The following is a 27456-nucleotide window of genomic DNA, read 5'->3' as shown; positions in this document are numbered from 1 at the left end:
TGTAGCTTTCAGAGAGCGGAGGGTGAATAGAAGATGAGCGATCCCCTGTAGCTTTCAGAGCGCGGAGGGTGAATAGAAGATGAGCGATCCCCTGTAGCTTTCAGAGTGCGGAGGGTGAATAGAAGACAAGCGATCCCTGTAGCTTTCAGAGAGCAGAGGGTGAACAACAGCACCCGTCTTGAACATTAAAGGAGTGCTGCTAACCAAAGGGTTAAAAATTATTTTCTTACCTTTTATAAATGACCCACATTTCCACTGGCCAGTATACCTGGACTGTAGAAGCAGCATTTCAACTTTGTATGGTATGGTATTTGAGAAATGTTAAAATTGAAAGTAAAAAAGATCTTTAGGAGTAAGAAGTTGGGGACCAGTGATAATGGTGTGGGAGGTTTACAATGGATTTTAAAGCCTGGAATAGCACTCCTTTGACACATGTTGTAAATGCTGCCTTGGGTCTGAATAATAACCCTCCGTGGCTCAGTGAGGATATGGGGGGAAAAAACAACCAAGATCTAGAGATACAAGTCTTGTGATCTCAGCATTACAGAACTGAAATAGTGAGATTATTTTTTCTTAACACTAAAAGCTGAACAGATAGTACTATAGGCCAATTCTTTTATTCCAACACTGAAAACCAAAAGTGCTTTTCCAGGATTTCAGGACTTGTCCCGGAGGTCCAAACTTCCAGGATCCTGTTGTTTTTTTGTTGTTTTTCTGTTTTGTTTTTGTCGGCAGCAGGCGATTCCACTGCTGCTTTTTAACCTTGGTGCTAAATCTTGAATGTCACCACCATCAAGGATGGATCACTTAATCACTTAACTTTTTTATATAGCTGGGGGGTAGGGAGTGAGAAACTTTATTTTGTATTTACTACAATGTATTTATAAAGGACAATAAGCTATTTCTAGGCACATGCTACCTGCCAACGTCTAGAGGCTCAAAGTATGTGTGTGTGTCTGTATATCGAAACATTATTCAGACTGTTACTATAAAAACAAAGTAGCCATAGTTACAGTAAGGTTGAGTTGTGTAAAAAAGAAATATCTTATTCCTTAAAAATAATCTTTCAGCCAATATTGAATAATATTACAGGTACATATTAAAAGTGAGTACAATGTATTCCTTAGGGCAAGTTTGTGAGAGTATCGGAATATATTGAGGTGCCTATTCATCTGTCTCTACTATGAGAATCGCTTATCCGATCGGGATGAAACTTGGTAAGGACATTCTTTAACAGAAGTTACTGATGGATGCAGATCATAGTGTCACATCTAATTTCGTCTATAATGTTCCTAACATACTTGAGTAATCTGTCTAGCTATTTATAAAGCAAGTTTGAGGGATGTATGAGGAATGGTCAGTACAAATATAGCACTCTACAGCAAGAAGTTAAGAGGGAGTGACACTGCCAAAAGCAGGAGGAAGGCTATAGCACCACACAATAGAACCAAACTGTGATGTACTGTATGCACAGCTCTATGGCTATTAAGACTCGGGGTAACTGTCTGAATAATATAGGTGTGGATCTGTGATATATTCCAGTTAAACCGATTATTATCCGAGTCTGTCTTCAGTGTTACCAGAAATCATTTCCCTTTCTATTACCCTGAAGAAACCACAGCATTACCAGGAAAACCAACACTAAATAGAAGTCAGATGTGCACAATAGTCCTGATGTGATGATACACCATGTGGTTCAAATACGGTAATAGTTTAGCAGTGTGTATTCACTCATAACATTTGTATGTGCAAATATAAAAGTTTCACTCTGTTCTCACAATGGCCTCCTATTGTAGCTGCCTTATACTTGTGCTACCATCGCAACAGAACCACTGCAGTGTCCTCTTGTCTGTCTGCATCAGAAGATCACTTAGTATTTGATGTGAGTTTTCTGTAATGTAACACTGAAGAGTGAAACGTGGTAATAATCATAATCAGACACACACACAAACACAGTCGAAATGTAAAACAAATCAAATGGAGTGTGTATTTAACAACAGTATATGATTCTTGCAGCTTTTTTAAAAATATACTGCAGTTTTATATAGCTATGGTACTATAACACTATATTAGCCAGTATATACTGTATAACCCAGTTATTCACCCATGCCTGTAATCTTATGTAGTTTTTAGCTTTGCATTTGCTGTGTAGTCGTTTGTATCTGTTTTGTATTGTAGAGGGAAAGGGATTGACACAGCCCACTATTATATTATCTGCTGGCATATCATTCAGTTGGGTGGAGGGTTTTATTACAGTAAATAATATATGATAGGATGCATTCAGCATTTTCAACATTAAGAGTGTACAAACTCATTGAATGCAAACACTAAAATACCACCGTGAATGTTGCAGTTTTCTGCATGTCCTAAAAACATACACTAGACATGCCTCCACCCCAGCATATAATATCTAGCTGTGGTGTCACTAGAATGTTTGTTTATTCTGTGGGGTGTATTGATTCCCACAACCCTGCAATAAACAAACACCCATATCTTGGAGAGCCTGTAGTCTGTACTGTTCTCTTCCAACATGCTGCCTCACGCTTTACAGTATGGGCATGCCTGCCAACCTGTCTGCCAATACAGAAAACAACCCTTTTGGCACTATCTTGCAGACCAAAATCTATACATGTAGTTACGATGAATAGAGTTAAAGGGTTGCATTCTGTACGATGTACCCCAGTACAGTTCAGCTGCAGGTCTTTCCCACACACTTCCCTTGTCTTTTTATGTCTTTTTATTTTAACCCTTTGGGAGTAAACTAATTGAATTTTTTTTTTAATCTTTTGGTGGTCAAAATCATGTATGTAATGTTAAATGTCGTTTTTTTATTTTTTTATTTGCCTTGCCGTATATTAAAGGAACATTTTTGTTACAGTTGCAAACCCAGAAGCCGAGTTGTCTTTTTTATCCCACATGTGTTATTTCCTTGTAGCTTCTTTGCTGACAGTTGCAGTGCGATGGGCTAGTTTAGTTAGTTAACTGCTGCCTACAAGATAAAATGAGTTTTTTACATTACATGGAAACTCACTCTCTTACCTTTTATACTGCTTTCACACTGGTGCTTTAGAGTGGTGTTGAGTGCTCTGCACTGCACAAAACTGCACTGCTGAGTGAACTCCAGCTTTAGTGTATCTACTCTGAAGAGAAACCAAACTGCATCAAATCTGGGATCAGTTTCTAGTGGGGACAGAACAGGGAGCAAAACCGCATTACCTACTCCCGGATTTGAATTAACTAGAAGTAGTTTATTTTTTTAAAGAAATGAGTATCAGGGATACAAGGAAAAAAATCATTGGAAACCAAACAACATGAATGATACGTCTGTGAGAGAATGGTTTAGTTTCGTACAACCTATTTATTTACTTTGTAGAATAGTTTGACTCAGCTGGTTGCATCAGTGCTCCACTGAAATCATTGTGACATAAGAATATATAGAAAACACAGGGAACACAAAAGCAACAATGATTCCTACAAGAGCTGAAGAGGCTTCAACATGACAGTGTGAACAATAGCCTGAAGAACACTGGTGACAGCAATACTCAGTGCAAAGGACCCTTATACATGTGTACCATAGCAAAGTGCAATAAAGTATAGTGAAAGCATGGTAAAGCATAGCAAAGTATGGTAAAGCAAAAACATGGCAAACTATGGTAGACATGGCAAGCGTGGGAAAATTCTATAAGGGGAATGAAAATAAGAAATCAGTGAATTGGAGAGATAATTCAGGTAGATATCCCCAAAAAATCTGTATATCCCAAATAATAGGAACAACTAGCAAATAAACTAAATATCTGTCAACAGAAGATACAAGTGAGAATGCTAATATGGGGGAAGAACATGCATTTTAAATCCTTTGAAACACAGGGGGAGCAAGTGTTTAGTGCTTCAGACAGATGGAAGGGGCGTTTTGTTTCCTTATATCTTATCAATAAAACACACAGTAGCGATGTCTCTCTCAGTATATATATATACCATACATCTCTCAATGTCTATTTATAATTCTCTCTCAGTGTCTTTAATGACAGTTTATTTTAGTATTTCTAATTGTAAATCACTGTTTGCTAAACATGAAAAACCCCAAAATGACTGGGAGCAACAGGGTGATCCTATAATCACCTTTATACCTCAAGCATTTTCAATGAATGACTTAGCTTTTCACCCTGTCTATCCTATAACAAAACTCACTGAATCTTGACTGGATGTACCCAGAGCAACTTTGAAATATCACCGCTGTCCAAACTAATGTATTCCTCTTTAGATTCCCTGCTGACTTTGTCAAAGCACCCCTGTGGGGGGTGCAAACTAGACAGAATAGCAAGTGTACAGTTTAACAGGGTCCCCCTTGGGTCACCAGTGGCCACACGTGGGCCCCGCGGGGCACAGTTATGAAACCCACTTCTATAAATAACATGTCAGAATTCAGGAGTCAAGACAAGGGACAGTACAGTCTCAATACAAGTCAGAACCCAACAGTTTATTTGGTCACTACAACATATTGGGCTTGCTCATCCCACCAGCAATGATCCTAACCTGGTCTTCTATAAGTCAGGGAAAGGTATTGTACATATATTACATGCATAGTAGTTCTGTGTTCCATAGTAGTATTGTGCTTTGAGCAATTATTAACAATGACTAGCATATACAGTACTGTGCCCATTTATTAGAACACATCAAGAGTGTTATTTATGTCCTTTGTACCTACCTCTGGGTGTGAGAATTTATTTCAATTTTCTGTCAGTAATCAGTAATATAGAAACAATAGGCACTTGTGTGAAAATGTTAGACCACACTGATAAAATGTCTCATACATTTTACCATTTGTGGCTATATGTTCCTTTTCTCTCACTCTTTTAAATCAATTACATGTGCAGCCTATTAAAGTCATCAATTAAATTAGACAGCCACTAATTTGCCTATTTTGACTATTTTCCAATATTTTCAGTTAAAGTGGTTTAATATCATATGCACAACAAATCAAAACAACAAAAGCAATGGGGTGGTCTAATACATGTGCACACTACTGTATATATGTCATTTTTTTCTAATAACATAGTCTATAGTTAGAAATAACAATTATTATTATTATTATTAATAATAATAATAATAATAATAATAATAATAATAATAATAAAGGGAGCTGTACAGTGCATTTTTTTCAATAGAAAAGAGATACAAAATGCAAAGTAGCTCTTTTTGTTCTTGTCTGTTTGGCATGCTCTGGAATTAATAAAATCAACAGCCTCAGGTAGCCTTCCACATTTTGCTGTGCCCCGTCGACAAATTCCTTTGCTGTACTCTTTAGCAAGAGAAGACTGTAACCTAGCAACTTTGGTAGGAACCACTTCCTGGCTGCCACAGGAAGATGTTCAGGTACTGAAGCAAAAACATGGACGTGATGTATGGGTTGCAGGTTGAGTCATCGGGCAGTCCTGTGAAATACCAACAGTCCTTTTTTTCAGCCAAGGTTGTTCGTGTGGTAGTCTTTGTAGATCAGGGGGCTAGTTCAGGTATCTTTTACCGACCTATGTGCTGGCAAGCCAAGCTCCAGGCTGTACAAGCTCCCAGTTGGAGCAGGTGAGGTTAGACCTCAAGAATGAGCTGCAATCCTCCACGTCGACATCTTTGGAGACAGTAAACATGCACGCCCAACAGGGCTTCTTTGTAAATGAGCATGCAGGCAGAAAGGACTACCCATTAGAACTATATTCAAATACTGTACAGTACACACATTTCATTCTCAAACAAAGGATGGATTTGGTTAACATTTATGACATCAATAAAACAGTGGATCTCTGTGGCATCTCTGTATTAATCTTGCTAGTGTTTTCCCCAATACATAAAAAATACAGTGAAAACAGAGATCCCCGATGAGCAGAGCTAGGATATTTAGGACAGTGGTATCAAAATCACCCTACTTCGTACCCTGCATGGATTGTATTTTTGTTGTTCAAAATCAGTACACCAAATACTATTGAGACAGTGTCGTCCCCCCCCCCCCCCCCCCCAAGTTTTAATACCATTATACAGTATATTATAGTTCATCGCAGTGATTAATATACCTCTGAACATAGGTAGCCAGGCTATTCATCTGACACTGCAGTACGGTAATCATGACATGCTTTCTTCTCAAGCGTACAACTAGCTTTTTGACTCTCCAAAGGTCACATCAGTTAAGAGTAAATATCTTCAAATATCATTATCCCCTTACCCATTTATAATGTTTCAGATCATTCGGAGTGGTTTTTATTCCATGTGTTTTTGTGTGTGTGTTTCTGTGTAATGCAAAACATAGGCGTAATCAGGCCAGGTGTCTACAGTAGTAAGAGACAGCGCCATCTAGTGATCGCCCACTTTGGATGAAGTTTCCTTTTGCTTTGCTGGCAATACACTGCTATGCATGAGATGGTGCTGCCAATTAATATGTCATCAGGTCTAGCCTTTATTAAGAATGTATATCGTAGGACAATAAACTTTTTTTTTTTTTTTTTAAACTGCCCATTCAGAGGGTTTAAAGGACTTCCTTTAACAATAACGGTTTTGTTTTTCTTTCCCCAGTAATGTTGATAAGAAACTTATCATTCTGTATCACTGAAAAAAAAAGCTGGAACTGCAGATGTGAGGATGCTCACTGACGAGGGCCACTTGTACATTTTGAGCACTTTTGTCATTTTCTTAACTGTTAATAACTAGCTAGTTAGTTGTTACCGGTTAGTTAGAATGTTAACATTTGTTTAAGGCAATTTTGAAAACAGTTATTTTGAATTGTTTATAAGCAGGTTCCTATATTTTAACTAACCATTAACAGAAAAAGAACATTTGTAAGCATGTTAATAAGCCATTTGTCAACAACAAAGGCCCTGAAAACAGAAATGTCAGTATAAACATTGGTTCTGAGCTGAGCAGTTATCATCCCACAGGCAGATACGCTCCAGAAGCTAACAGATCTTCACAATCTTCAAACTCGCGTTAAACTGCCAGTTTTATTATCCCCACCCCTTCGACCAGCTTCTTCTTCTATTGACTGACATGCTTTGCAGCCACTAACACAATAGCTTTAATTGCAATATAGAGTGCATTAGAAAGGCTCTCTCTATCTATGAATGTGAGTTGTGAGATAAAGCATGATATTGTACTATGGAGGCAGGCGGGTATGTATTAGAATTAGCAGGGCTGTATCTCTGTCATCTTTAAATGAATGGTTTTGCAGTGCACTGACAAGTCAGGTTTTTAAGCTCTTCTTTATGACAGCCTCACAGTCATGTGCTAAACGCTCCTCTTTTAATCAACAGTGTAGAGATGATGAGATGATTATGGGTGAATGGAAATAGTTTAAAATGGGTTATTCTCTTTCCCACATGTCCTTCATTTTGTTTGGTTTCCAATTCTTGTTTCTGTTTTTCATCACATCATTTGAGACTTCATTTTAACCCATTATGTACCTAATTATTTTCAGTTTCTTATTTTATCTTGAGGAGTCAAAAAAGCATCTGAAGGGCTATTTTTGCAGAATTAACAGTTACATTTAGACTTTGCGGCTAACACAATTAGTTATCATTACAATGTAGTTAAAGAGAAAATTTAAATACTGGTAACAGGTAGATTCTAGTTAAAAACACACCAAAAATTACAAAGTAGCCTGTCCTCAAATGTGGACAATGGCAATTAATGGGTTAAGTTTAAGTTCAGGTTGGTTCATAGCCACAAGCCTAGCTGCTGAAGACCATTCCAAGAAGCCTTACTCCAGTATTATAAAAATGATTTTAGCAACGTATTATATTTTTTAATAACTTATTTAGTAACCTATAAAAAAAGAAAGTGTTCTGCGCTTTCCAAGTTTCAACTTGTGCCCTAAAAATAACAAAACTTTCTTTGCGTTTAGTATTATACATACCGACACCCCACCATAAATACAGAACCTTCTGTGCAGTAGGTGAAGTTAGAGTCTGGAGTGGAAGTGAACATAAACTTTGGCTTTATTAGGGCTAAGAAAATAAGCCATGGTACACAAGCTCTGTGATGTGTGCGTGACAACACTAGTAGAAGTTAACCCCCAAACTCTAACAACTACGAAAAGTTTTCAATTCTCTGAGATCAACAAGGATTCAAATAAAAACCCCACAAATTAAAATGAAAAACAAATAAATAAATGACCCCCAGAGGAATCTCATTTATCTACACTTTATTGACATCAATGTCATGGTGAGCCCCCTAGTGGAGTACCGTGGTGCTGCGCTGCTCTCTCTCTGTACAGTGGGAGGAGGGGCAGGGGGAGGGGAGACTGTAAACTGACTGGCGGGAGGAGATTGGTCAGCTCTGGGTTTCACCACCCCCCTCGAGCCCTGCCCTGGATGCCCCTCCCCTGCTGGGCTGTGACTGGAGGCTGCTTTCTTCTGCTGATTGGCTCTTCGCTCTGTCAGGAGGACTGCATCAGGCCTGTCAAGCGCTTGCCTGTCAATGACTTTCCCTGGAAAGAGAAAGAGCAGAGTGTTTTTACCAATGTAGCAGTATTATATTTTGAGTTCAGAGACGGCCATATTTATTGCTTAAACACAGTGTTTTGATTCTTATTTTGCCAGGTTATTGGTGCACTCCTGATGAGTGAACTCTGTTTATTGTCAGCATTTTAAGTCCCTTTAAAGTGATATTCAATCTGTTGGGTTGTATTTGTAAAGTGGACGATTGATTATCTATTCAGGGACATTTTAAAAGCAAGCAAGAGGTCTGAGTGGGGTAAAATGGGCTACAACTGCCCCGCCCCCAAGCCCAACACACCAGCAAGGTTTTTCATTTTCTATGTGGCCGTACATAACAGCACCCACCCCTTGCTCCAATGGTCAACTAGCATTACACACTTAGTAAGATGTGCTGCTATATGAGTATTGAAATATTGCACCACTGTAAGATTCAAACCCATCACTCTGCTGACAGCATGTCTGTATTGCTGTAGTGAGACAGGCCTATTCCCTCACGCCGCAGGGATATGTGGTGATGCCTGTCCCAGTGCAAGAGCAATGCATTTCCCCATCAGTCTGAATTGACATGAGGCGTTAGAGACACAGTGAGAGATGCTAAGTCTCCCATTGCAGTGAGATAACGCAACACAGCTAGCATCAGTACTTGTCTGCATGAAGACTATAATCTGTCTGAACTGAAGAAACATTTCTTATTTGATGTGTTCTTATTTTAAGTGGTCTCGCAAAAACTCAATAGTAACTGCAGATAGTTGTATTGATGTTGTAATAGTAACTGGCCGAGGGATGGATTCAGTTGTAATAGAGAATACAATATCTCTGTTCTACAGCGCTAGTCATTGGAGCATTCATGTTATATTTTCTGCCTCACATGTCAGTAGATACTACACCATCTAGCGGTGAGTGACCAATATAAATTACAAAAACTGAACAAAGCTTTCCAGGCTCTGCCTTGCCTCAACTATGCAAAACTAGAAACTGGAGTAGAACATTTTAGTGAACAAGGTGGAGATAGGGAGGGGGTTATAGATTTCTGGTTAATTGGGGGAGTGACGTGCTGTGTGGTGGGCCTGTACCTCCTCAGGAACCTGTTCAAAACTCTCAAGAGGATAGTATAGTATACTTCATTAAACCCTTAGATATAAATTAGAAATGTATCTGTGATTATTGAAAATCAGTGCAAATAATTCAAGATATAAGATAAATAAGCTTATCTGCTTCTACTGGAAATGCTAAGAGGCGTCTGACTGACCGTGTAAAGCAGGTGACAGAGTTACTGCACCTTGATGGATTTATTTTTTTGGAGGGGGGTTTTAAAAAGGCTGCCATTTGGAGCATATGAACCGTTCTTCACTGAGTAATACCCTGACCCCTGAGCACAGCTCGGCATCACAGTGCCGTTTGAAAAGGTACTCACCACACTGCGAGTGAATTTCTCTAGGGAGGTTCGGCGTCCCTGCTCGTTCTCAAGCTTTGAGGAGAAGATTAGGGGAGAGACAACAAAGGGAAGGTCAGCTGGACGCAGTGAAACTAAGGGGGTGCATAGTGACCACAGCCTACCACTGAGGGGACTGTGAGAGCAGAGAGGGGGAAGATACAAGCCTACATTGTATTGCTGCTGAAATCAGACAGAGCAGATTTTTAGTATGCAGCGGTTAGCAGCCTAAAGATCATTAGTTTGTGTGCTCACTTATGTGTGCTGGGTTAATGGTTTCTTGTATTGAGAAAAAGGAACACAACCACTATGTTATCAACCAACAGCGATGAACCCTCATTATGCTGCAGGCACTGTCAGCTGCACATGGCTGTGGAACTGGTAACATAGCATGCCTATGAATCCCCCTGCCAACTGACAGGAGTTTTCAGTACAATAGTGTATATTGGGTTTGTGCGAAACCTAGCAGGGAAACACATAAGCATGCCAACAGAAAATTGTAACTAGGAGACGTTTTGTAACTAGGAGACGTTTTGTAACTAGGAGATGTTTTACTTTTCAATAGCTTCTTGTTGGAAACTGTTGTCTGCTTGTGTTTCCTGAGGTCAATTTCATCATCACTTTTCTTACCGGTGACTCGTTACTCTGCATAGTGAAAGATCTCAGCACAGTGAAAGATTCAATCCCAGTTGCTTCTCACCATCCTGCTGGGTTTTCCCCAAATTTTGGACAGGATTAAAAGCCAATGACTTTACCATCCGGAAGCTGTGTCTTAATCTGCACCCTACACATCAGGAAGTGGACTTTTCTGGCTACTGTATATTGTATGTGTGTCACACCCTTCTCCTGCAGTACTGAAGACTGCGGTGAATATGCAAACTTGATTCCAATACATGGTGAATTGATGACCACAGCTGCATTTCATAGATGCCCGATGCTGCATAGTAACTACACAAAGTAACAAACCTGTACTTAATCTTAAATTATTTAATAAATGTACTGTACTTAGACTACAATGACAACATCGGGACGTCCCATTCTCACTACAACAGAATTGTGTGCTAAGTGCATGCAGTAAATATGAACTTGTAACGACAGTGTAACTCCTTGTGGTTAATGTACCTGTATTTTGAAAAGAAAAGTGTGCCCTGAAGTGAACAATATTTAGCTCACTATCCTCTCTTGTGGGAGAGGGACAGGCATGTAGGGTTTAAATGACAGTTCAAACTGAGACACACACCAGAGTGACAGCCTCTCTGACTCACCAGAAGCACATACACAATGCAACTGAGGGAAGACAAGCAGTGGAATGGTTCGAACAGGAAGATATTGGAAAGTAAAAGTAGTCCTGAACTTACTTCCATATCTAATATAGTAAATACTTTGGTGAGACTCTGTTTAAAATATGATAAAATCTATGCATGTGTTATTAAAAGTTTTGATGATTATTAACAAGGAATAACAGGTTATAATATTGTGATAACACATTACTCAAATATTCATGCCATGTTATGAATAGGATTTTCAGTTAAAACTGATGAAACTTGATTACACTCCACCACAAGGAAAGTCACTGGATTATATTGAAGATGCAACTATGAAAGAACTATACATGTACCCTCCGTCTTCTGATTACAATCTGTATTTTGTCTGCGGTAGCGATTGTTTATTCATGCTTAGAAATAAATCTTTATACAAGATAGAACCTACAGGTTGTAACCAATTAATCCAGAATTTTATTAAAACTGAAAATAAATATTTAAAAAAAATACAAATTCTAGTTCTATGGTAATTATAAATGCTTGAGTTACGGTAAACATTCTTATAACTTTGCATTGCTAAAACAAAATATTATTATTATTATTATTATTATTATTATTATTATTATTATTATTATTATTATTATTATTATTATTATTATTAATGGTATAACATAATTTATAACATATTTATAGATGCATTATATACTTTATAAACAGAAGTATAACCACTATATTTGTGTATAAATTCTGCAGTTATTTCATCAGCTGTACATCCACATATTCTTCCCTGGGGAGACCCTAAGCAGTGTAACATCAATTAAATTCCAGAAGGATCTATAACTCTGTACCCCATGAAAGGGAGGGGTCCGCTTGGTAACGCAACCCTCATGTATGTATTAATGCGTTGCTAATCTCAGCAAAATAAAACCACTGCTTTGTTAAACAGCTAAGCATACTTAATAAATAACACACAATAAATCAATAAATTCACTTCCTTCCTTTGAGCAAGTATTTGGATCTCACAAGGTAAGCTTCACACTAGGAGTCAACTGTACTGTGTATTGAGTTCCAGTACCTACTGGACAGGAAGGAATCTTTAGATTGAAATTGGCTAAGCACATCTGAATAATGTTGCTATGGTACTGAGTGACAGGGAGACGGCTCTTAAAGGGCTGGCTATCTGTCCTCCCAGTGGGGGGTTAAGTGTTATAAGGAGCCACCTTCTTTTTGGCCAGCAGCAGGTCCTGGTAGGTGCTGGAGCGGAGGAAGCGTGCATAGCTGTCGCTTTTCATCAGCTTGTAGATGTGTTCCTGGAACAGACAGAGAGCAGGCAGTCAGACAGGACAGGAAATCAGTGCTGGAAGAAGATGCAGAGAGAGCACAGCATCCCAGACACAGACAGGAGATCCCAGGCTGCCATAGAGGTACAGTAAGGGACGTGTGGACAGCAGGTCACTAGGGAGTAACAACAGCACAATGCAGAATAAATAGGGTGCAACTAAGTCATGTTCTCACCCAAGTATCATTCACGTTGTTTTGTTTCCATTTTTCATTTCATCCTTGACATTTATTTAATATGGTTGTTGTTCTTGCTTTCATCAGATGGGTCAATTTGTTTTTTATGACACAGTACTATAATATCAATGTGGAAAGCATACTGGACAATACTCACTATAATTATCAGCCACAAGAGGGAGACATTGGCCTGTTTGTATTATTGAACACTGACGTGAGAAAGGGGTGCAGGAAATTAGAAAGATGAGAAATAACAGCCTTTTCAGAATTGTAATGATTCATTTTTGGATGTGTTTTCACAGACCCAGATTAGCACTAGTGCTGGATTTGCTAATGTTATCTTAGGCAAGGAAGTCCAAGAATAGTGTGGATCTGTGAAACCAGCCTAATGGCTCTTGAGTTATCAATGCATTTCATACTTGGCTGGCTGTTACCGTTAAGTAGGTTAGCACCAGGATTCTCCAGTTATTGCTGTATGTAGCTACTGAATGGAAAGTTGACAAATCAATCTTGGGATGTATTTTAACATGCTGGACACATTTAGGATGAAAATCTAAGAACTGAACTATAGCTTTTGTAGATTTTTTTTAAGTATCAAGGCACATACAGAAGAAAGAAGCACTGCCCCCTGGTGGTGGCAATGGGAATAGCTGCACTGACCTGGGCGTCCTCGAAGCTGTATCTCCCTGGATCCTTCATGTTCTGGCTGGTCCGCTCGTAGCTGTGAGAGTCCAGGTTAATGGCGCTGGGGGCCCCGGGGGCCAGGAACTCCTGCCAGATCTCTTGAACCCGAGCTGAGACGGCCTGTAGGGGGCGTCGTTTCAAATCCTGCACTGCCAGCCAGAACCTGCAGGGGACGAGGATGTCCTTTCCAGTTCCTCAGCTCTAACCATTAGGCCACACTGCCTCCCTCCCAGTCTCTCAGCTCTAACCACTAACCATACACTGTCTCCTCCCCAGTCCCTCAGCTCTAACAACTAGGTCACTGTTTCCTTCCCAATACTCATCTCTTACCACTATCCCACTGCCATCCTCCCAGTCGCTCATCTCTAAGCACTAGATCACACTGCCTTCCTCCCAGTCGCTCAGTTGTAAGCACTAGACTACACTGCCTTCCTCCTAGTCGCTCAGCTGTAAGCACTAGACCACACTGCCTTCCTCCCAGTCGCTCAGCTCTAAGCACTAGACCACACTGCCTTCCTCCCAGTCGCTCAGCTCTAAGCACTAGACCACACTGCCTTCCTCCCAGTCGCTCAGCTCTAAGCACTAGATCACACTGCCTTCCTCCCAGTCACTCAGCTCTAAGCACTAGACTACACTGCCTTCCTCCTAGTCGCTCAGTTGTAAGCACTAGACTACACTGCCTTCCTCCTAGTCGCTCAGCTGTAAGCACTAGACCACACTGCCTTCCTCCCAGTCGCTCAGCTCTAAGCACTAGACCACACTGCCTTCCTCCCAGTCGCTCAGCTCTAAAGAGGAGTGGATTCAGTCACTGTCTGTATGCAGTTCTGTCACACACTACCTGAGGTTCTCTGAGCTGAATTCTGACTCCACGAACTTGAGGAACTGGTCCCGCCCCACAGGATCCATGAGCGCCTCGTCCAATGAGAAGCCCCACCTCTTCACCCTCTGCTGGCCAGGTTCCTTGCTTTAAAAACCAGGGGAAGACAGAGAGCGCAGACAGCATTAGACAATGAATGTTTGTGTTGTACGGCCATGTTCCTAAACTATGAAACACCATGGTCAAATTGCAGGCCATAATAACCTTTGCTTTCACCATGATTACCTATAGTCATAGGTCACTTGCACATTCAGAAGCTGTATAAAGGCCTGGGTACTTCTGACAGACTGGTATCTATAACAAACCTATACTGTACATTTGTGTTTGGGTGGCTTTGGGATGAGTAAGTTTATTCTGATTGAAGGGTTTATAGAGGTACTTGCATTGCACTGGAAGACTGTTGCTTGCAAGCAGACTCTATTAGTCATTATAAGGGCTAGTTTAAATAAATAGCTGAAATTACATTTACCATGGTTAACCACTGCAAGCCCACATTTTGTCCTGCGTGTGGCCCCACAGTCAAGCCATGTCCAAACTGGCCTCATAGAAATGGGCAAACATGACCCTGGTGTCTCTGAGAAAGAGCACCCATGCTTAACCGTCTTGCACGGAAAACTTATAAAAACCATGAATTAGACAAATATCTTCCTATTCACAAAACTTTAAGAACTGTTTTAAAGAATGTTTTGTCAATAACTGTTTTTTTGATGCATAAAATCAAGCTTGCAAAAGAAGCAATGTTTAACCTCTTCAAAAACAGTCCTTAAAATAGTCTAAAGTTTTGCAAATAGGGTCTTCTATTACACAAGACATCAGTAAAGTCGAGGATTCTGTTTGAGCCCTTATATATATATATATATATATATATATATATATATATATATATATATATTGTTATTGTTATTGTTATTATTATCAAGGATACAAAATTCTTAGGAGGCGAATGTGTATATAAACCAAAACACAAAGGAAAACAATCAAAGATGCAGGGGTTTAATTAAATTACATTTTTTCAAACAGAATGACTGTTTTAAAACTTTTCCATCACTGGTTGAGCTACTAGATTGGAACTGTAAATAAAAAAAATGTTTTTTTTATGAATTTAGTTCTGAATAAAATATTTTTCCACAGAATGAAGTGTAAAACACTAACTAACAGTAGCTCACGGTCACTCTTACATGGTCTTCTGTAGTCATTTCTTTGAAATATTCAATGTTTTTGTTCCTTTTTCCTTACCCATGAGTTGTCTGCCTGTGCTGCAGAAAATGTATTGTGTCCTAATTTGATATTAAAACTGTATTAGTGTTCCACTGTACTGTATACACAATATAATATAAACTGTATACACACTGACAAACAAAGGGTTTAGATGCTAAAGAACAAGTTGCAGGTGTATCAGTACTTCATGCCAACCCTCTCCAGGAGAGCTCAGGCACACTTGCTGTTTATTTTATTTCAGGATACAAATGGTAAATACTTCAAGGTCTTGTCCTCCCATAGGGTGTTGCTAGGCAGGCTTTAGCAGCACAGCAAAGAACAAGAGAAAACGTTTCAATAAGCTTGTTTACAGACTGTAAAATATGAATTAAATATGATATATTTGCGGTTAAGAAAATAACTAATTGTTATCAGCCAGTTGTACCCTATCAATGAAATATTGACGAGATTGAGAGAGAACCTACGAGGTGCTTTAAGAGACGCAGTACTGCTTGCTGCACTGAGAGAATACAAACTTGTGAGTGTGAGAGGGGAGGTACTGGCCCTGACTGTCAGGCACATTCGAGCCAGCTGGGGGCGCTCTGCAATGCAGGCGTATCGTTAGTACAGCTAGTGACCAGTGGTTTCCCAGGGATGCCTATCAAACAAAAAGGAGTAATCCCTGGGAAACCATTGGTCTCTGTGTGTTCTACCTGCGGATCCCATCCCCTTTTACAGTGCGGATTTCAACTACCGGAGACGCTTTCCTAAAGTTGTGCTTCCAGCTTGTGAGCCATGGCTGGTACCGTGGACACACACTGCAGCCAGGCTGTTTCATTGTGGCTGTTTGTTAACATTAATTGAAGCACTTATATTAGCCTTAGTTATAAATGTGGATAATAGCCGGTGACTTACCTCCCTTCAAAAGCACAATTACAGCCCTTTATAGAGGCACAATTGTTCACACTGCCAATATAAAAAATAAACAGTGTCAATGTTACCCCTTAGCGGTTCTGTCTGGTTTCGAGTGCTGAACAGCAGGCTCCATTACCTGGCCTCCAGCTCCCAGAATGTGATGTCATCGCTGATCCATGGGTTAGATGGGTCAGGCATCGTCAAAAAGGGATCGAAGTCCAGGAACTGCTCTGTATACGTCATCAGACTGAGAGACAAGGAGTGAGCAGCCAACATTCAGTCCATGCTTCGTTACGCAGTTATTACTAATGAACATATGTTAATAAAGGTGTAGGTTTTCACAAAATGTAATTCTCAAATCTGTGTTTTATATGAGTAAAATAGAAAAGAATGGTAATGATCTAATTATCTATGCATGCCTGATTCTGAAACTAATTTCGGTTGAATTTCTAGTTATAATTGAGGTCAAACTTATTCATTTATTTGAACATGAAATCATTGAGTATCTGCAAATCTGCAATTAAAATGTGAGAGACAATATTTTTAATAGCTCAAATAATTCATTTTTGCAGAGATTAAGTAAAATACTATTTGTAAAACCATGTGTTTTTTTTTTATTTTATTTTTGAATTTCCTAAAAACATGCACATATTTTAGGACCTGAAATTTAAATGTTTGGTTTACGTTTGCGTTTACTATTTTTGATACTGCTCAGATTGCTACCCCTGTGCTAATACACAATATACTTAATGCTAACATTAGTCCTGTCAGAGTAGTCCTTTAAGTCTTATAAGACTTTATAGTGAGACCCCATGATACAGGGAATTAAATCTAGAAATTCTCTCTCTCTCTCTCTCTCTCTCTCTCTCTCTCTCTCTCTCTCTATGTATATATATATATATATATATATATATATATATATATATATATATATATATATATATATGCTGCCAACCTTGAAACACTTACATTTAGTAGCACAAAAAACAAGAATTAGACATGTTTTAAAGCAAAGTCTTGTTTTTCTCTAATTTTGGTATTTATTTAGAAATTGATGTCTCCCCAAAGTGTGCCAGAGGAATTAACAGACCCACTCACCTTTCAGCTACTTTGGACATTTTCATACAGTGCCTGTCCAGCTGTGTATTTAGAAAGGTGATCTGGGGGAAAAAAAGCCAGCTGACACTAAAGAATGGGAAAGTTGAATTGCAGTCACGATATTGCATGTTAAAACCTAGATGTGATTTTATAAGGTCTGTGACAGAGTATTCTGGCTTTCACTGAGGGCTGAAGCTAATACAGTCTTACACTTAGATGCATTTTTCATAAGATGAACTCAAGCGACCTAAACCTAAACTAAGGAAAAAATAAATAAATATATATTTACTAGGCAAACTTTTTTTTCTTTTCTTTTCTTTTCTTTTCTTTTCTTTTATTGTATATACTGAAACACAAAATATTGTTCCTGGTAACACATTTTCACAGAGAATCTAACTTTGATGTTACAGCGATACAAACTCCAATTGTAATTTCTACTGCTACAATTGAATGCAATTAGAGTTTGTGCTGGATGGGGCCTCAGTGAGTTATGTGTTGGTAGAATTTCAAATATATACACAATATATATATATATATATATATATATATATATATATATATATATATATATATATATATATATATACAGACGTGCTCAAATTTGTTGGTACCCCTAATAGAAATCAGACTTTGCTTTTGATTTTTTATTCAACATAGTATTGTAAATAAGAAAACAAATGAAAATGGCATGGACAAAAATGATGGGACCGCTAACCTAATATTTTGTTGCACAACCTTTAGAGGCAATCACTGCAATCAAACGTTTTCTGTAGCTCTCAATGAGACTTCTGCACCTGTTAACAGGTAGTTTGGCCCACTCTTCCTGAACAAACTGCTCCAGCTGTCTCAGGTTTGATGGGTGCCTTCTCCAGACTGCAAGTTTCAGCTCTTTCCATAGATGTTCGATAGGATTCAGATCAGGACTCATAGAAGGCCACTTCAGAATAGTCCAATGTTTTGTTCTTATCCATTCTTGGGTGCTTTTAGCTGTGTGTTTTGGGTCATTATCCTGTTGGAGGACCCATGACCTGCGACTGAGACAGAGCTTTCTGACACTGGGCAGTACGTTTCGCTCCAGAATGCCTTGATAGTCTTGAGATTTCATTGTGCCCTTCACAGATTCAAGGCACCCTGTGCCAGGCGCAGCAAAGCAGCCCCAAAACATAACCGAGCCTCCTCCATGTTTCACTGTAGGTATGGTGTTCTTTTCTTTGAAAGCTTCATTTTTTTGTCTGTGAACATAGAGCTGATGTGACTTGCCAAAAAGCTCCAGTTTTGACTCATCTGTCCAAAGGACATTCTCCCAGAAGGATTGTGGCTTGTCAATATGTATTTTAGCAAATTCCAGTCTGGCTTTTTTATGTTTTTCTTTCAAAAGTGGAGTCCTCCTGGGTCTTCTTCCATGGAGCCCACTTTCGCTCAAAAAGCGACGGATGGTGCGATCAGAAACTGACGTACCTTCACCTTGGAGTTCAGCTTGTATCTCTTTGGCAGTTATCCTTGGTTCTTTTTCTACCATTTGCACTATCCTTCTGTTCAATCTGGGGTCGATTTTCCTCTTGGGGCCGCGCCCAGGGAGGTTGGCTACAGTTCCATGGACCTTAAACTTCTTAATAATATTTGCAACTGTTGTCACAGGAACATCAAGCTGCTTGGAGATGGTCTTGTAGCCTTTACCTTTACCATGCTTGTCTATTATTTTCTTTCTGATCTCCTTAGACAACTCTCTCCTTTGCTTTCTCTGGTCCATGTTCAGTGTGGTACACACAATAATACCAAACAGCACAGTGACTAATTTTCTCCAATTTAATAGGCTGAATGACAGATTACAAGATTGGAGACATGTGTGATACTAATTAAAGAAACTAATTAGTTTGAAATATCACTATAATCCAATTATTTATTATCTTTTCTAAGGGGTGCCAACAAATGTGTCCAGGCCATTTTAGAATATCTTTGTAGAATAAGCAATAATTCATCTCTTTTCACAGCTTCTTTGCTTTATTCTTTGACATACCAAAGGCATGCAAGTATACATGATAAAATAGCTTTTAATTTCATCACTTTTCAGGAGGAATGAAGCATTATTTCAATGAGCTGTAAGGGTACCAACAAATTTGAGCACGTCTGTATATATATATATATATATATATATATATATATATATATATATATACAGCTCTGGAAAAAATTAAGAGACCACTGCAAAATTATCAGTTTCTCTGGTTTTACTAATTATAGGTATGTGTTTGGGTAAAATTAACATTTTTGTTTTATTCTATAAACTACTGACAACATTTCTCCCAAATTCCAAATAAAAATATTGTCATTTAGAGCATTTATTTGCAGAAAATTACAACTGGTCAAAATAACAAAAAAGATGCAGTGTTGTAAGACCTCGAATAATGCAAAGAAAATAAGTTCATATTCATTTTTAAACAACACAATACTAATGTTTTAACTTAGGAAGAGTTCAGAAATCAATATTTGGTGGAATAACCCTGATTTTCAAGCACAGCTTTCATGCGTCTTGGCATGCTCTCCACCAGTCTTTCACATTGACGTTGGGTGACTTTATGCGACTCCTGGAGCAAAAATTCAAGCAGCTCGGCTTTGTTTGATGGCTTGTGACCATCCATATTCCTCTTGATCACATTCCAGAGGTTTTCAATGGGGTTCAGGTCTGCAGATTGGGCTGGCCATGACAGGGTCTTGATCTGGTGGTCCTCCATCCACACCTTGATTGACCTGGCTGTGTGGCATGGAGCATTGTCCTGCTGGAAAAACCAATCCTCAGAGTTGGGGAACATTGTCAGAGCAGAAGGAAGCAAGTTTTCTTCCAGGACAACCTTGTACTTGGCTTGATTCATGCGTCCTTCACAAAGACAAATCTGCCCGATTTTCAGCTTTGCCCAACACCTGGTCGTCTAATGGTTAGACGGAGACCTGGAGAGGCCTACAAGCCACAGTGTCTCGCACCCACTGTGAAATGTGGTGGAGGATCGGTGATGATCTGGGGGTGCTTCAGCAAGGCTGGAATCGGGCAGCTTTGGCATGAATCAAGCCAAGTACAAGGTTGTCCTGGAAGAAAACTTGCTTCCTTCTGCTCTGACAATGTTCCCCAACTCTGAGGATTGGTTTTTCCAGCAGGACAATGCTCCATGCCACACAGCTAGGTCAATCAAGTTGTGGATGGAGGACCACCAGATCAAGACCCTGTCATGGCCAGCCCAATCTCCAGACCTGAACCCCATTAAAAACCTCTGGAATGTGATCAAGAGGAAGATGGATGGTCACAAGCCATCAAACAAAGCCGAGCTGCTTGAATTTTTGCGCCAGGAGTGGCATAAAGTCACCCAACATCAATGTGAAAGACTGGTGGAGAGCATGCCAAGACGCATGAAAGCTGTGCTTGAAAATCAGGGTTATTCCACCAAATATTGATTTCTGAACTCTTTCTAAGTTGAAACATTAGTATTGTGTTGTTTAAAAATGAATATGAACTTATTTTCTTTGCATTATTCGAGGTCTGACAACACTGCATCTTTTTTGTTATTTTGACCAGTTGTCATTTTCTGCAAATAAATGCTCTAAATGACAATATTTTTATTTGGAATTTGGGAGAAATGTTGTCAGTAGTTTATAGAATAAAACAAAAATGTTCATTTTACCCAAACACATACCTATAATTAGTAAAACCAGAGAAACTGATAATTTTGCAGTGGTCTCTTAATTTTTTCCAGAGCTGTATATATATATATATATATATATATATATATATATATATATATATATATATATATAATCCCTCTGCTGCTGTACCCTTGAGCAAGATACTTTACCTAGATTGCTCCAGTAAAAACCCAACTGTATAAACCCAACTATGTATATACATATACTGTGTATATATATATATATATATATATATATATATATATATATATATATATATATATATATATATTGTAAGATAGTGGGTTGTGAGAGACAGCAGGGAGGGGGTTAAAACCTCCCTGCGAGAGAAACCTGTGTGGAATGCACCTTTTTGTTTGATTTGTATTGCTTTATTGTTTCATTTAATTTGCTAATTGATTTGTTGAATTGTTTTGTTTAGGTTAATTGTTTTATTGCTTAATTATTCCCTGCACCTGGAGATCGTTATTTAAGTAGAACCAGGTGCAGGGTATAAAAGAGGAGCAGTCAGAATGCTCAGGGCTGCTGAGTAGAAGGAGGCAGAAGAGGTGCGCTGTCTCTGGGTAGCCAGAGTTAAAAAAAACAAGTAAGTGTTGTATCAAACCTGTGTTTTTGTAAGGATGGGAAAACAGCATAGCTGTCCCGTGTTAGACAGTGTGTTCCTGAAAGTTGAGTTAGTGCTCCAAGAGGAGTTAGGTGTTTATTTTTATTTTGTATTTGTTGATTTTGTGTTTATTAAAATATAGCGTGTCAGTGCTTGAAAACGCCATTTCTGTGTGCTGGGTCGTGTTTTTAAAGGGGCAACGAACCCGAGTGAGTGCCGCTCGTTTACAATATATACATATACTGTATGTATGTGTGTGTATATATATATATATATATATATATATATATATATATATATATATATATATTATTCGACCCATCAGTGCTCGTCCAGTTCCTAGTAGCTGATTGATCTCAAAACCTTGTTAAGTTGGGTCTTAAAGAATCCCAATAATAAAGCATCAACAACATGGCTAGGTAACCAATTCACCACTCTGTGTAAAGAACTGCCTCCTTCCTTCGTCATAAATCTATCTGCACTTCATGTCCCCTGTGTCACTGGTCCTGGTTTCTGTGATGCGCTTAAAGTATTGGTTAAGATGATCTCTGACGACTCGTTTTAAGATTTTAAAGACTTCAGTCAAGTCCCTCCTAATTCTCCTTTGCTCTAGGTTAAATAAATTCAGTTAATTCAACCTATCTTCATAGCTGATGCCAATAAGCCCTGGGATTATATATTAAATATATATGAAAAGCTGTCTCTTTGAGCAAAATACTATAACAGATAAACACCAAGCATTTTCCTGCTTGATTATTACTTGTGCTCAGGTCATCACAGGAATGCAAATGACACAGAATTCAATTCCTCCTCTGGGGATGTCATTGAACACAGCAGCTGTGTTGTTGTGCCTTTGTGGTAACTGATTGTCATTCATTCATAATTCATTCCATATAAGCTTGTACATTAAAATACAATCATGCACATAGAGATGAAACCGATATGACTGTCAAGGGTTAGGTAGCATAAGCTTGTTAATTCATCAATGCAATAGCTTCTCTGCCTCCTGGGGATCAAAAAGGGTTCAGGAGTCACATGGTAAATGAGAGTGGGGGTCTCTTCCTGGGCTCACATTGGCGTAAATCTTCTTAGGGGGTCAACACACTACCTTCAGGAAGCGGCAGTTTGATCACAGGAACATTTTTTTATTGTAATATGCATTTTAAAATCCATTTTCTTACTACCTTTTGGCATTAGCAGCATTACCACTGCCCTCCCCCACCCTCCTTTCTTGTGTTGAATGTTTTTTGTTTGTATTTTATACTTCAATGTGGAATATTTCCAGAGTGCATAACTAAGGCTGCATTTTTTTCACAGTTATCACGGATTTCATGATTTCCGTGAAATGTACCTATTGCCCGGTAATCCAATTTCTGGAAGAATAGTGTAAATATTAATATTTTTATAAAAAATAAATACAGCAAGTGTTTGCCTTATTGACTGTTACACTGCATTTAGGAATCTGGCAGCCAGTTTAGTTTGCTTCCAGTAAGGTGATTGAACACACTGCATAGAGCTGCACGACTTCTTTAAAGTGTCTTCAACGAAAAAGACACCAGCTGCATCAAAGATCAGAAATATTAATACTAAAGATTGCTCTGTCCAGTACAAGAAGTCGCAATTGCCGGCAGCTTTAGTACATCTCATTATAATATTTGAGAACCCCCTTTTTGTGGATTTATGCAGGAACGGCCATAATTACATATTCATCTAAGGTCAACTGCAAAGAAAAACTGCTGCCGCAAAGCATTACTAAAGAGTCGCTAACAGCATTGCGCTTGTTTAGTACATTTCACCCTAGACTTCCGACTCGTTTGCAACTGGTCTGCGACTATTGCGACAGGCACAACACTTTAGTACATCTTCCCCAATGTCTTTAAAAAATAGACATAAAAACTAAACATTCTATAATTTAGCATTTACACAAGAAATGCATTCATTAACAACCTCATCGACTCAATTTCAAAGCATTACCGGTTTGATTTAATTAACACTTTTCATTTGAAAATCACTTGCTACTAAAGCTCTCAATACTATACCACGAGTTTGATACAATACCACAGTTTTTTGAAAATCCTGCCCATTATGTTTAATCTTGAAATATTTATTTTTATACCATGAAATGCAGAGAAATAAGCATTTCTTTTCCCATGAAAAAAATACAGCCCTTGTGACTATGCCAGGAAGAAAAGGACACATTTTTTGATGTCCAGCATTCTGTATACTAATCTATATATTCTGAATGAAATAGAACCTCAAGATCTTCAAAACAAGAAAGAGGGACCAGTCATTCTACTGGAATGTTAATAAGAGTTTAGAAAATAAAGTCTGAAACCTTGAGATTCGTACTCCTTTAAGACCAGTTGCATCATCTGCTTACCTAAAGGACTGTGTGGCTCTGCAGCAGTGCTAGGGGGGGGGGGGTTACCTGTTTTTGGACATCCTCTTTCGTGGTTTTCCTCTGGGGCTGGACTGGCGTGTGTACTGGACTCTGTGTCTGGGAATCCTCTGTGACTCCGTACACTGACTGCAAACCGGAGAACAGGGAGGAGAGGTGAGCAGCACCCAATCAACAGGTCACACAAGCATTTAACACACCCAGCTGAGCCCAGTGCTTGCAGCCCTTGTCCTTACGTTTCTCAACAAGGAACAAATATTTGTTTTAAACAAGCATTGTTTCATAGTGCACAAAATACTATCAACAATATACAGCAGCGGCACAAATTATGGAAAGAACAAATTATTTACAGCAAGACTAGGGGTGGGGATTTAGTGCCCATTTTTCCTCACTCAGACCCCTTTACTTACAGTTCTAAATACCCTGGTATCTCTGAATAGAATCGTCTCCTGTTTAAAAATATGCTAAATATTTTAATGAGCAAGACATCCCACAAGTAGAATGGTACCCCGAAATGTTCGCCTTTCTCTAGGAAAGCAGTACACCTGGGGATGGGGAATTGCTGGATAACTCCATTTTTTTCAAGACAGAATGATCTATTCAGGGATACCAAGTGTGGTAGAGTAGGTGGTCCTGACCCTAATGTGTAGGCTTTAGTCAAAAAGCATCTGAAGGGCTATATTTGCATAATTAATAGTTACATTTAACCTTAACTTTTGCAGTTAATGAAATTTGAGTAAGTTATCATAACAATATAATTAAAGAAAACAACAGGTAGATGTCAGTTAAAAATGCTCCAAAAATTACAAAGTAGCAAAGAATAGTTTGAAGACAATGGCAATTAATGGATCAACGTGCATTCCATGTAAAATGAAACATGCAGTAAATTCAGTGACGCTGATGGTTTCAACTGGACAGTATAAATGAAATGGTAAATGTACAAAACAAAAATGGCATTGCAGCCCATTCTGCGGAAATCTCCTATAAGAGGGAACTCCTGTTCACCCCTCACCTTCTTCACCTTCTGTGGGTTCTTCATCCTGCGGCACTTCCGGATGTCCATCTCGGTGGTGTTCACACAGCCAGGCTGCAGGGAGAGGGGGAGAGGCCGAGTCAAGAGGCAACGGGGAGGCCAGCTACTCCTTAGTGTGACCCGTCAATACAAAATCAATCAGGTTAGCACCACTGGAAAGTGCTAGTTATCTGCTTTGAAATGACTTAATAAAGAGCCGCTCATTATAAAGTTATAAAGAAACAAAAAAAGGTGCTTGAGTTTTCTGAAGGGCTACAGTGTGAATAAATATTGAACGCCAGGCAGCAGTGTTTTGTTCATCGCAATGCATGCTGTCATACAGTAATACAAGTCTCCCATACACTGCCTGAGCAGAAAAATACTTTTGGTGCCAGACCAGTTTTTCCAGCTGTTGCCAGAGCCAACATTTTCATTTCAAGATTAGAGTGGAATAGGAAATGATTATAGGAACCCTAGGGAGAAGCTCTCAAATCCAGTGTGTGTGTGTGAAGTCCCCCTAGAGATTTCATGGAGTTTGTAATCTTATTTCTACAAAGTATAATTGTATTTAAACATGTATTAAATCTGTTGTTTTACAAAACTATATCAGCAATCACAATTTATTTACAAGCAATAAAGAAGCGATGTTTTCAGGAGGTTGTTTCGACATCCGATTGATTTTGTAATCATAGGCTCAACTCTCTAAGCTGATTTCGTCAAAATGTCATTAGCACGATATCTTCAGATAGTAAAAGCAACTCATACATTTTATTTAGGATCTTGTGAGTACTTTTTTTTTTCCTTTCATGCAAAATTAATGCTAATGGCAATTTGGAGTAAATAGCTTGCAGAATCTAGTTCAGGCTTTTCAACTGGTAAGTGTAGTCCCACTGTGAAAGGTACCTGAGACAGGTAAAACATACCAGAATGCATTTGCGAGTTGAAATGCCTGAACTGTCCCAAACTGTCCTAGTGTACATGGAGTCATATGGTAACCCTACCTCGATATCGACCAGATATTATACAGCATATGTGGATAAACCAGCCCTGTGCAGTACATGCCCCTCCCCCGTCCTTGTCCTAGTCCCATAAACTCACAACAGGCCGGTGCACATCCCAGAACGCTCGTTCCTGGCTGTCCAAAATCTTCCTCTCAGTTTTGTCCTTTTTTCTGTCGACCCTAAACAAAGAAAAAGCTGAAAACACTTACCAGGGAGTACACATCACACCGTTTAGAATAAGTAGACAGCACAGGTAAAGGAACCCACCGCAGCACGTTTGGTCAGACAGTATTTCTAAAGTGCGCTTCCTGTAAATACTTACTTGACTTGGGCCTCAGCTTGCATGAAGATGAACTCCCATTTTCTTGCGAAGGCCCTTTGTAATCTGGCCAGATTTTCCTGCAATGGAAAGGAAACAAAACAAATCAGCAATATATATGTTTCTGTCTTGGCCCTCGAGTCCTCAAGCTCCAAACATCCTTTTTCACACTCAATGAGAAGAAACTATGGTAAGTCTGCAAACATTTCAATATGCTTTACCATACCTCTCTGGAAATAGGGAAGTAGGAAATATGTATCCTTAACTGGTAGTGCTTTTTTATTCCAAAAAGGATATGTGTGATAAGCTGTAAAACGGTACATAACATATTGGGAAAAGGGTCAATTGTTCTATAATTGTTTACGTTTAGTCAATAAAAATAAACACCAAACCAAATGTGGTCTATTTTGACTTCTATCACAATGCTAATACAGATGAGACAGGCAGTAATTAAAATGATGCACATGATTTTACTACACATAACTGAGTTGTACAAACAATTGTCTTGGTAGTCCTTACATCATATATGACTACTGGTTTACTAAGATATACAAACCTACGAATTGCTTTTCTCCAGTATATTTTCGCTCTACCTTTCACTCAGCCTCAATCAGTCTCAGTCTTTTCAAACTAAGACATGTGTGGAGTTATGGATTTGTCTATGCATATGTTTTTGTTGTAACTTATTGTATGAATGTGCAGCCTCCCTTGTTCCAGGTCTCTCTTGAAACAAGATGTTACCTCTCAAGAGATTACCTGGTAAAATAATTTGGTAGCAATCACATACATGTGTTATAACATGGTAATACATTGGTAATTACAAACACATTCTTACTGTTTTATAAGTGCATAATTACAGCACAAGGGACTGACATATACCATGTGCATTAGCTTTACACCTAAGCCCATTCAATTGCCTTACCATTCAAATAAAGAGCAAGCTCAGTAGTCGAGAAGTATGTGTCTTATGCT

The 27456-nt window shown here is 38.8% G+C and overlaps 1 protein-coding gene across 3 annotated transcripts in view; it reads right to left on the bottom strand.

Moving 5' to 3' along the window:
• Nucleotides 1-6001: 6001 nt before the first annotated feature.
• The window catches only part of LOC117973932 (regulator of G-protein signaling 6), a 128069-nt gene continuing 106614 nt past the window's right edge, over nucleotides 6002-27456 (bottom strand). For 2 of the 3 annotated variants that reach the window (XM_058991338.1, XM_058991339.1), the window contains exons 8-18: nucleotides 26488-26564; nucleotides 26263-26344; nucleotides 25165-25239; nucleotides 24183-24281; nucleotides 17458-17519; nucleotides 16496-16606; nucleotides 14209-14334; nucleotides 13347-13533; nucleotides 12392-12481; nucleotides 9892-9945; nucleotides 6003-8467 (exon numbers count right to left, since the gene is read on the bottom strand). In XM_058991338.1, the coding sequence (XP_058847321.1) occupies nucleotides 8417-8467; nucleotides 9892-9945; nucleotides 12392-12481; nucleotides 13347-13533; nucleotides 14209-14334; nucleotides 16496-16606; nucleotides 17458-17519; nucleotides 24183-24281; nucleotides 25165-25239; nucleotides 26263-26344; nucleotides 26488-26564 (1014 nt within the window). In that variant the 3' untranslated portion in view covers nucleotides 6003-8416. Of the gene's footprint in view, nucleotides 8468-9891; nucleotides 9946-12391; nucleotides 12482-13346; nucleotides 13534-14208; nucleotides 14335-16495; nucleotides 16607-17457; nucleotides 17520-24182; nucleotides 24282-25164; nucleotides 25240-26262; nucleotides 26345-26487; nucleotides 26565-27456 lie in introns of all 3 variants that reach the window. The other variant, XM_058991340.1, reaches the window with a different exon arrangement.

The sequence above is a fragment of the Acipenser ruthenus genome, chromosome 18, assembly GCF_902713425.1.
Source record: "Acipenser ruthenus chromosome 18, fAciRut3.2 maternal haplotype, whole genome shotgun sequence".
Lineage (NCBI taxonomy): Eukaryota > Metazoa > Chordata > Actinopteri > Acipenseriformes > Acipenseridae > Acipenser > Acipenser ruthenus.
Note: the sequence above shows the minus strand (reverse complement) of the source record. Positions and strands in the feature narration are given on the sequence as shown.